The 11,101-nt window shown below is 43.4% G+C and overlaps 1 protein-coding gene across 2 annotated transcripts; it reads right to left on the minus strand.

Annotated features, from left to right (window-relative positions):
- Window positions 1-1,395: 1,395 nt before the first annotated feature.
- Window positions 1,396-10,665, minus strand: cUnh3orf38 (chromosome Un C3orf38 homolog). 2 transcript variants are annotated; one of them, XM_083638377.1, is made up of 4 exons: window positions 10,504-10,665; window positions 8,782-8,957; window positions 7,134-7,354; window positions 1,396-3,589 (listed from the first exon to the last, which is right to left on the minus strand). In XM_083638377.1, exons 1-4 carry the CDS (start codon window positions 10,628-10,630, stop codon window positions 3,235-3,237), a joined length of 879 nt encoding a protein of 292 aa, XP_083494503.1. In that variant the 5' UTR covers window positions 10,631-10,665; the 3' UTR covers window positions 1,396-3,234. The 2 variants fall into 2 exon arrangements, with proteins under 2 accessions (XP_083494503.1, XP_083494502.1); XM_083638376.1 differs by having other exon boundaries at window positions 1,396-3,592.
- Between the last annotated feature and the right edge of the window lie 436 nt (window positions 10,666-11,101).

Below are 11,101 nucleotides of genomic sequence, written 5' to 3' on the forward strand. Positions count from 1 at the left end.
GCGCATGCTGTAGCATGTATTCTGAAGCCAAGGTGACGCGAGGTTACTTCTGGCTAGCTGCTGCGGTCTGCGGTGGAAGCCTCCAAGCTACTCCCTCCCCGCTACTATCCTCCAACTCCAAGTCCAACTCACGGCCACATTCCACTGAGTCTGTGTTCGGTCTGTCTGCGCTACGGTACGGCTTCGGAGCCGATACGTTTCCACTCTAATCATTGTGTCAACTCCCACCTACTCCGCTGCGTTGCGTGTCTACTCCGCCCCAGCTCCGACGATCCGGAGCTTTCCGAAGCAGATAGGCAGCTCCGACTGGCTAGCCGCCTGGATCGCAGACCTGCACCCGCCTTCCTCGTCTGTTGTTGATGCCGCCCTGGCTTGTTTAGAAGCATCCTGCTGGTTTGAAAAACGACAGCAAATTTGACTGCCTTTTTTACATTATTTCGCTGCGGTTATAACAATGCTCCTCCTTCAGTGGTCTGTCTCAAGAGTCACTCGCGCTTGTCACTCACATGTCACACATGACAACACCAACACACCTGACAGATCTTCATCTTTAGACTTTTATGGCGGTTGGCAAACAGTTTATAGTGCATTACCGCCACCTACTGAAGTCTAGTAGTTTCACAATGCAGATTTAAAGTGAAAAGAAAATAAGTTTCCACCCAAAATGCTCCCATTCATTGTCCTCCATACTATCACTCAGACGCAATTGTCTGAGTTTGCGCAAATGCGTCCATCAGTATTTTATCTATAGTCTGTTCCCGATACTAAAATGAGACATTCCTGTAAATATGGCAAAAACACAAAAAATAATAATTTGACTCCCTTCCTTGCAGCACCCCCTACTTCAAAAGAGTTCCAGCGTCCCTGGTTGCATGCACTCTGTCAGAAAGGTGTCTTTCCCTTTAAATAAGTTTGCCTTTTTCCCCAATCAACTCCTATATAAAATGTAATACATTTTAGTGTAATGTACTTTCACATAGTATAATGCATATATACACATCAACATAATTTTTTTGGCCCAGGGCCTCCATCCAGATTCATTTTCGGCCCTTCATAGGAAAGATTTCGGGCACCTCTGAAGCAGAAATGCAGCCTCTATTTTGCATCAAGTTCTGAGACGGTCAATTTCCATGTGGTTTGCATCCTGGGGAACAGACCTAAGGATTATTTCTAAATCACCCATGGCTCTAGAATAATGTATGGTTACAAATCAAAGAGTAAGGGACTGTTGTGGGCAAACTTGTGGCCAAAAAATATTAATTTCCTTCTGATCATCTAGTAGATTGTGGCATGTGTTTACTAACATGCTGTGAGTGGATTGCATTACAGTTAGCCTACATTAGCATTTGTTTGTTTTCAAGTGGGTCAGACAAAGAAAATCAACAATGACCTATAAATGATAAAACCTCCAAATTCTCCAGTTTATTTTTTGTGTAAAAAATTACAGGTACATTTTAAGAGCACATTTTCATGTAGGGTTATCTCAGCTAGCATAAACAAATTATCAAATATAGCTTTTACTTTTTTTTTTAATAATCGGTGATAGACAGATAAAAACACATTTTAGTAGCATGAGAGCATGTACATTGATCTGTGGCAGATCGCCTTTTTTTCTTCCGTTATACATAAATTATATCAAACATAATGAAAAACAAAACAAATTAACTAAACATAAGACAACACCAAATGAAAGGGGGGGGGGGGGAGACTAGTCAGGGACTTAAAAATTAATTAGGAGTAATAAGTTATGAGTATACCAGCGTATCCACCCGTTGAGATTATGTTATACATGTATACCGGGGGACAAATTATCAAATCTACTGTTTGCAAACTGTGCATTACAATTGACGGCAATTGTGCAATCCTCTATATTTAAGGGTAATGAAAATAGTTATAGTGATGAACAGAGAAAACATGAATAGGCTACTTAAAGAGCATGGTGCAGGTAAAAAATAATAATCTGAATTTACATTTTGGGTTCATTATTACAGTGAAAATAATACAAAGATCCCCCCATCCCCCCACAGGGTATAAATATGGAGGAAAAGGTGGCATTTTATAAATGGGTGAGTGACATCACAAGAGGAGAATGTTCTGCTGGGGCTGACAAAGGGATGCAGTCATGGAGAGTGAAAAAAGGTGACAGATACCAGGGCAGACATAAAACCACAATTTATTTTCCCCAAATCCCATTGCTATATACCCTTTCCACATATTAATGCAATGTGGTCTCCAACCTGCACCATGCTCTTTCATATTTAACTTGCTCCTGAAACCTGGTACCTCTTAGCCTTCACAAGTGCATCACATTGGATTGATGGACTTCTCAGTGCAATTTTCACACTTTGCAAAGTCATGCTGTGGGCTGGATTGGACCCTTTGGGAGGCCGGTTCTGGGCCCCGGGCCGTATGTTTGACACCCCTGCAACAGAGCAACTGCGTAACAACGGCTTTTACAACAATTAGTTTTCACTTCACTTTTTACAGGGTGGGGGGAGGGGTTTAACCGAAGAGATCAACCGCTTAATTGTTTTTACAACAAAACAATACTTTCTGAGCAGCCAATAGAGAGCAAAAGTGAACGTCACTTCCTGCCTTTCTCCCTGTACCAGCATCTGAAAAAATATGAATGGTGGTGAACGGATACATTACTTTATTGGTCCCGTTTGAATTGTGCCATGGGGTGCAAAGGTACATTTTGCCAATTTAAAAGATAACTATGTATGTCAAGAAGGTTGCAGTTTGTGGTAAAACTGTGGCACTATAAGTTATAAATCAGAAAGACTATGTACAACCAGTCGCATAAGTGACATCTCTCCCGCCAGTCCATGTTGTTGATGGTGTGACGTACTGTATATTGTGCGACACGAGGATGTAGTCGATTGACAAAACTAAACTTTACATCCCAGTTTCAGGACAAACTGCGACTTTCTTGACATGCATAGTTATCTTTTAAATTGACCAAATTTACCTTTGCACCCCGTGGCACAATTCAAATGGGATAAAAAAAGTAACGTCTCTCTCCGTTCACCACCATTCATATTTTTTCAGATGCTGCCTGGTACAGGGAGAAAGGCAGGAAGTGATGTTCCCTTTGGCTCTCTATACTTCCGTTGAAAAAGAGTTGGGAACATTGTGGGCCAGCTCGGCTGAATTTCAGTCACTCACTCACGAACATTGGGAAACGTAGCGCTGCGTCACTATCGTGGCTCAGCTAAAGAAAATCACTGATTATCACCTGCAGAGAAGCTGCAGCTCAGTGGAGTCACAGGTGAGGGCGGGCGCGGCCCCACCCACAGCATCCTGCCCTCTGATCTTCAGCTCCACAGACTTAATCTTCCAGCTGAGGTCCAGAGGGGAGCGGATCAGGCGGAAGAGCTGCTCGTAGACCCCCATGCAGGCTGCGTCCCTGTGGATGGTCCCGGCCACGGCTACCACCACCAGGCCATGGGGGGAGGCCAGTGCCAGCAGGCCGCCGCCAGACAGGTTGGGGCTGAGCAGCAGGTGCTCATCCCGGGCCATGGCCAGGAGACGCAGGCTGACCAGCTCTGAGCCATGGAACTCCTCCACCTGCTGGCTGCTGTCAGCACTGCTGAGAGAGAGATGTACAGCTATTAGGGCTGATACCGTTTCACACCACAAGGTGGCTGCACCGCTGCAATGCAGGTTAGAGATATAGTCTAGGGAAAATAGGGTTTGACCTTAAACTAATTGCAACAGAATTTATTTTCACATTTTTATGTTTATATTGATGCCCGAAACACTATATTAAAAATCCCAGAAAATCCCATTAGTGGAAATATGTTAAAATTACATTTTTTCAAAATGGCTGCCATTATTAAAATGTTGGCCATATCTTGACTCCAACTAGACCTAGAATTAGGTGTCTATTTCCACATTTTTGGGGGCAAGGAATCCACAGAAATGGTTGTTGAGTCTCTAAGTAGAACAGATTTTTATTTTCTCATGTACCGGTAAGTATGTAGTCGTAATACAACATGTCATTTCTCACAATGTTAGCTACAACTTCGTATTTGTTAATCATACACATTTTGGGTGATACCCATTACCCTTGAGCATATTGAAGTGCTTGCCATTGAAAAAAAAAGTTTGTTGTTTCATATTTCCAATTAAAAATGTGTCACAGTAATGAATTTATTCCCAGTGTCTCTAAAAGTGTCTGGAAATACATAAAAAATGAGCACATCTATCTATCTAAGGGAGCTAGGGCTCTGTTTGTTTGTCTGTTTGTCTGTCCGTCCCACTGATGACATCATCTCGAGCAATTGTGTTGTCATCAGTGATGTCACTCGAGCAATTGTGATGTCATCAGTGATGTCATAAATCCTTCCTGGCTCACCCTATATAAGTGGAAGCAGTGTGTCTTTTTACACGCAAGCAGCCAGTCCCATAAAACACCACCAGCAAGCATCCAGTCTGTCCATAAGAGGAAAAAGCAGCTCCTGCTGGTACATCAGTTGTGTGACCCCACAGACCTGCAGCGTAGGACCGAAGAGATACAAACTCCCCAGGTGGCTATTAATTGCTCAGCCTCCCTCTCCATCTAACATCAACTCCACCAGTACCTCATCCACGCTACAACAGTGAGGCAACAGGCAAGTAACTACTACTTTTGTTTGTGAATATACTGATTCCTACTTGTATTGTTGTGAGATGCCTCGCAACAAAAAACGGAATCAGATGATGAAAAAGCTACATGCTGCAAAGAAACCTGAACCTGCTTTGAATCCCTTAGTTTTAGCTATGCAATGTTCTAAGCAGACTGGATGGCATGCAGCAGAAGCAGATGATAGAACGCTCATCCATAAGAGACTTGAGACTTGACTTGGACTTGTGACCAAAGACGTGAGACTTGACTTGGAGTATAGATAAAAGACTTCAGCCTTGACTTGGGGACTCTAGCTCAAAGCCTTGAGACTTGCCCGGCCACGACCCATTGCTGTGCAGCAGCTATAATTGTTTATTTATGTTTGTTTATTGTTTATTTGCACAAAGAAATTGAATAACAACAGATAGTACCTTAGAAAGTATCTTAATTAGCTATTATTAAGCTATACCTATTAGTAAGCTATTAGCTAACTAGTAAGTGCTTATTAAGCTAGCCTACTTTGAATGGTAACAGACAATGACTGTCATTGGTAACAGACAATAAATGGCGGTCAACTTACCCATAACCTTCGGATATGGAGACTTAGCCTACCTGTCCACTCATCTGCATGTTTGAGCTACAACTTGCACTGTGCCTTGCATCAAATTGCCTCCAATGCGAGACTCGTGAATGACATGACTATGAAGTTATGGTTTGCGATGGCTGTCTGAGGGAACAAGATGTGCATGAAAACTCACCCTTTTCCACTAACTGTAACATTAGAACATATTAGCCACACTTACATTTTTTATGTTTTGTTTTGTTATGTTACAGTATGTTTGGTAGAGCTTTTCCCTAGCCCCACCCCTTTCCTGACCACACCCCCTCCCACCTCCCACATACACTCCCCCCCGATACACCTGTCCATGCCCCCTACCCACCTCTCGAATCCAGACTCTCTACGACCTTCCTATCCCTAGCAACAGACTATTTTCCCTAGCCCCGCCCCCTCCATTGAGCCGACCCGGATCAGATCCGCTCCAAAATGTAATGGGTTCTTCCTTGGCCCATGCTACACCCTTCCACCAAGTTTCATGAAAATCGGCCCAGTAGTTTTGCCGTAATCCTCCTGCTAACAGACAAACGGTCAGACAAACAGCACCGAAAACATCACCTCCTTTGTGGAGACAATGCCAAATTTGAGAATGTTCCACTACTGGGATTTTCAGTATGTTAAATTGGAAGGTTTCAAGAGCTGAATACAACACAAATAATTTCTGTTGCAATTTGTTTAAGGTTGGGTCATTTTTTCTCACAGATTCCCTAGACTAATATTTACAACAGAACAGGAGAGGCAAACACCAGCGGGCTTGAATACTACAGCACAGAGGCAGGCGACTAAAGTAGTAACACTACCAATATTGAATGGTGCAAACAAGTAACGTTACAGATCCTGTCCCACAGCATGTGCGTTGAATTCAACTAGCTGCAGAATTACTGAGGGATAGATTTGTGTCCACTGGGCTGTTTTGGAACATACTGTACGTTAACAGAGCAGTGGAGAGATAGATTCAATACTTTATTGCCATGTCAACATAGTTGATAGGAATTAGCCTCAGTGCAGCTCTTAAAAATAGACAGAAAACACAAGTTATAAAAACAAAGAAATAAGAATAGCAAAAACAGTTATCCCATCTCTACATAACATACATATGGTGAGAACCTACTGTAAAGCTGTAAAGTGCATTGCGCGGTTACATTCATTTCAAATGCATGTTGCTTTGTGCTGCAGCCTTCTACTTTCAAAGTGCATGTTAAAAGTGCTTACAGTGATATGTGCTGTTCCTGAGGCCAGATGGCCTGCACTTAAAGGATGCTTTACCGCTAATCAACCCACTTTGTATGTCATCATTTGCTCCAAAGAACTTGAATGTATAAGAACAGAAGGTAATGGGGCGTCTGGTCATCCGCTCTGGTCGGTCGGGGCGCCTGTTCAGTGCGGAATGGAACTGGTGGGAATAGCATGATCCTCCCATGTGCTACGCCCTGCCGGTGAAGCTCCCGCTGTCGGCTGAAAAGAAACGGCTGGCTACTGCGCATGTCTCGGAGGAAGCATGGTGCTAGTCTTGGCTCTCCCTAGAGCTTCATGGTAGTGGAAATTTGTGTTGAGCAGGATAATCTTCACAAACTTGAATCACTTTTATGCCTCCTGAAGCGTTTTCTAAAAATCACGTTAAAAAAGGCATTTAAGTCTCAAAAGTCATCAAAGTGATTCACATTTGTGAAGATTATCCTGCTGAACTCAGATTAAGGCTCCCATCAACTTTTGTTAACCACAGAGCTTATTTTATGCATTTAAGTGAAATTCCCATTCTAAAACTCGATTGACTTTCCCCCGGAAGATCCAGGAAGTCCGGGACTTCCGCCTTCCGACTACAAAAATACGTCGTCCCTGCGGTACTCTTATTTGGCTGACATGGCCCAACCCTAGTCTCCATCAAACTGGTAGCGACATCATCATTACCTGGAGAGGAGGCGCAGCTTGGCGTCAGGCCAGAAGTGCTGCGGTCCCCAGTCCTGAGGCGGCTGGCCCAACATGGGGTTCTGGCTGTTCAGCTGCTGGAAGAACCACTGGCAGAAGTGCTGGCCCAGGGCTAATGGGTCAAAGCCAGCCTCAACTGCCACCGCTGTGGGCTGTCCACTGCTCTCACCACTCTCCCTCACCAGGCTTTGGTCAGCCCATACCTGAAAGGAAGGAGAGATTATTGCAAGAGTTGTATTTCTCAGTAGCATGTTGCTTCACTGCCTCACCGTTTTGGCTGACACCTGATGCCCTGATACATTTTCTCTTCTAACGCCTCTGAAATGCTGTTAAATGCCAGAGATTTAGTTTTATGTGCATTAAAGACTAACTTCAACTGGAGAAGTGGAGATTCAAGTGTCTGAAAAGCAATTTGGAGGCTTCTAGCAGCTTGATTAAGGGAGGAAGCAACTGTGTTGATCAGTGGTTCCCAACCCTTTCCCACTCATGGCTCACTATAGCCTGAAAGTGACCCTACTACTGTACTTCGTGTATATACATTATATATTCAGTACAGTGCAGTATTAGGGTCACATAGCGTTCCATAAGGCAATGGGGGGGGGGGAACGGCTGTTCAAAGCGCTCTCCTACCCGTCTCCGACGTCCGATTGCAGATTCGAAGATATAGTCCTCCTATGGAAGCCAGTAATTTAGCCGGGGTGGTTAAAATGATAATGCTACATGAAACAACCATTTAAAAGCAGTCTTTCCACAGCCTGTGCCGTATTAGGAGAGGATAAGCGACATGTTTTGCTTCCCAGGTGCGCTGGATTTGATGATTTGATCACTGAGCCGCCGGTCTCCGTGTGACTGCATTGTTTGCTCGCCACGTGCAAGCGGTGCACCATGATTGTCAAAAGGCTCATGGGAATCACCTGCAAGCAATCAGTGAATCAGTGAGATCAAACACACCCTGCTGTAAATTCAGCACAGGCTTTTAAATGGTTGTTTCATGCAGCAGTATCATTTTAACCGCCCTGGCTAAATTACTGGCTTACGTAGGAGGACTTTCATCTTCGGATCTGCAATCGGACGTCGGAGACGGGTAGGAGAGCGTATTGAATAGCCGTTCCCCCCCTATTGCCTTATGGAACGCTATGTGACCCTAATACTGCACGAGTGTGTATATATAATATATATACACGAAGTACAGTATAGTAGGGTCACTTTGGGGCTAGGCTCACTAACAAATCATAATGTTTGCGGCCCACATCCGACCGTGAAAAGGCAAAAAGCAAAGGTAACGTCTGGACATTGTTGTTTAGTTTGTGTGCTGCACAGCTGATGCCTGCCTGTACACAAGCGTCAATTAATTTCACCAACATGCATCAATGTAGTGACTCACTGAGGCTTCAGAGCATCTTAATATAGGAGTTAGCATTGACTGCATTTTCAGTCAGAAAATGCAGATTTTATTGAAATATGAGCTGCTTGGTGGATCACTTGTATGCCGAATTTCCTGGTGAATTCTTGTTTCATAGAATGTCTTGAGAAGATATGTAATTGGAGAAAAAAAAGGTGTCTGAGATAGTCTTAAAGTGACATTCTCTCCATACAGGCAAGAGGCAACCATATTAGTACATGACCTTACCTTCCCAGTTGACCAAAACTCCAATGTCCTTTTCATCAACTGGTGCTTCTCACTGTTGGGGGGCATCACCACCCGCTCTTGGGCCAGGTACTTGAATATGATGTCCCGCTGCACCTTCTTCCTCTTCAGGAGCTCCTCAGCATCTTTGCTGTAGGAGAGAATTGCCTCCATGGCTTCTATAATAACAGATCAATAACATGTCTGTCAAAAGGCTCATGAGAATCACCTGCAAGTAATCAACGAATCAGTGATTGCACACCTGAGGAGGATTTAGAGAGCTGTGTGTGAGGTCCTCTGATGATCACTCTGACTGAACCAGCCTGCCTACCACATCTGAACGCTCCTACAACTCCTCTGAGACCATGTGCGTCCGGGGATACAACCACACATCACTTCAGTAAAACACCACGTTGTGGTTAAACCTAATCCAAGTCTCCACCTCCTTCCCGTGGCTCTTACCTGTTCACCCATTCATATAACCTGAACCATATAGAGCTCAACAGTCATGTGACATTTCTTGCCCCAGAAGTGAATTCCCCATATTTTCTCCATAGACATTTCGAAAAATCCTTATTTTTATTTATTTATATATATAATTCTCTCTCCTCTGGCATTTGGACCATCAGAACCTCAATTGAGTTCATGGCAGGGGAGGACAGAACAACAACACTGGAGCGGTACCAAGTCAGTGACTCAGTTCTATCTGTCAGCCACATCGTCTCATGTCTTGATGCGGAGTCGAATGCACTTAAAGTCGAAGTGAACCGGAGGCGAATGCAATAGCACGAGCAATGCTGTTAAAGTCTAGACATGGACAACAGACTTGTGTGTGTGTGTGTGTGCGCGGGGTGTCTCACTAGGCAAACAATACCCGATTCCTATTCTCTGTAGCTGTTGACATAATGTAGCTCTAGTATGTGTCTGCATTACAGCAAAATGATGTCATTTTGCGTGTGATTGCATAGTGTCCCTTGAAGGCGTTGAGGGCCCATATATATATATATATATATATATATATATATATATATATATATATATATATATATATATATATATATATATATATATATATATATATATATATTATATATATATATATAGAGTTTTAAGGCTTGAACCAAGCCAGCCAGTCTTCCAGAGAATTGTGAGTGACCATAAAACATTTATCTTTCAGCAAAAACAACCCTGAATGCAGGAAAAAAGATCAAAGTGTTAAAACCGGAGGAGAGAAGAACCAACAAACAGGTTACCGTATCTTACTTGGCGAGAAAGTCACGTCAAACTATTTAAATAAATGCCAATGAAAACTTGCTTTTCGAAAGCGTTATATACCTGGCAGGCATGTAGTGTGTAGTGGTGCTTGGAGAAGTAGTGGGTACTCTTACTTAATGTTAATTACTCTTAATTTCAACAATAATAGCTAACTAGCTACATATTCACTCACTCGTCTTGCCCCCTGCTAGGTAGCTAGACCATCGACATGTCGATGGCTTAGACGTACAGATAGGGGCTAACTGCCGACAACACTGCTGCTGGGTGACGCAGGAGATAACAGCGAACTGAACAACGCTTCCTGAAAGCTTTTAGGTCATGTTCTACCAGGACTGTATGTTTGCTGACAACATCAACTTTACCATTTGTATTTACTTATCGTGATGTCTCTCCTCCATACTGTACGAGAGCACGATATTGTTTGCTAGCTGCTAAGGTTGGTTAGCATACCTGTGATATTCTCCACTGCTATCAGTTTATTGGTGACCGTGTCGCTAAGTGACAGCAAGTCGCTGTTTGGCAGGAGGCATAGCATCTTTCTACATCCAGTGCGCTCTGTCTCCGACATCCCTGCCATCTCCAGCACCAGTAAACTTCAGCATTACAGCTCAACTTCTTCCATTCGTGTCCTGCGGGAAGAACCGCCGGGCAGGAACAAATACCCGGCGTACATGGTTCCGCGCAATGCCAACGGACGCACCGGAAATGCTGCCTTCAAGTGCTGTGGGAAACATTCAAGTTAAAGCTTGAGCTGCACTTGAACCCGAGCGACATTAGTTTCTAACTGCATGTTTCTGCTCATCTTGAGGAAAGGGATATTATGTTACCATTACATTACCATTCTCTATATTTGGGTGTAGATATAAGTAAATTCTGAACACTCACACCTATGTCTACAACGTGCAGAGTTATTTCAACTGAAATATACTCTAATAATAATAATATTAGTAGTGTGTGTGTGTGTGTGTGTGCACACGTGTCTTTCTGTGTATGCGTGTCAAATTGACATGAAATGTGTGGGCATATTGTTGTATACCCAATGATTTTT

Source organism: Poromitra crassiceps, assembly GCF_964638095.1.
Source record: "Poromitra crassiceps genome assembly, chromosome: 6".
Classification (NCBI taxonomy): Eukaryota; Metazoa; Chordata; class Actinopteri; order Beryciformes; family Melamphaidae; genus Poromitra; species Poromitra crassiceps.

Bases quoted from the DNA above. Each gene is read 5' to 3' on its own strand.
- cUnh3orf38 (XM_083638376.1), bottom strand. From the start codon at position 10,630: ATGGCAGGGATGTCGGAGACAGAGCGCACTGGATGTAGAAAGATGCTA. The intron at 7,355-8,781 runs GTAAGGTCATGT...CCTTCCTTTCAG, and splicing joins AGTTTTGGTCAACTGGGAAG to GTATGGGCTGACCAAAGCCT. The intron at 3,593-7,133 runs GTAATGATGATG...TCTCTCTCTCAG, and splicing joins AAGCTGCGCCTCCTCTCCAG to CAGTGCTGACAGCAGCCAGC.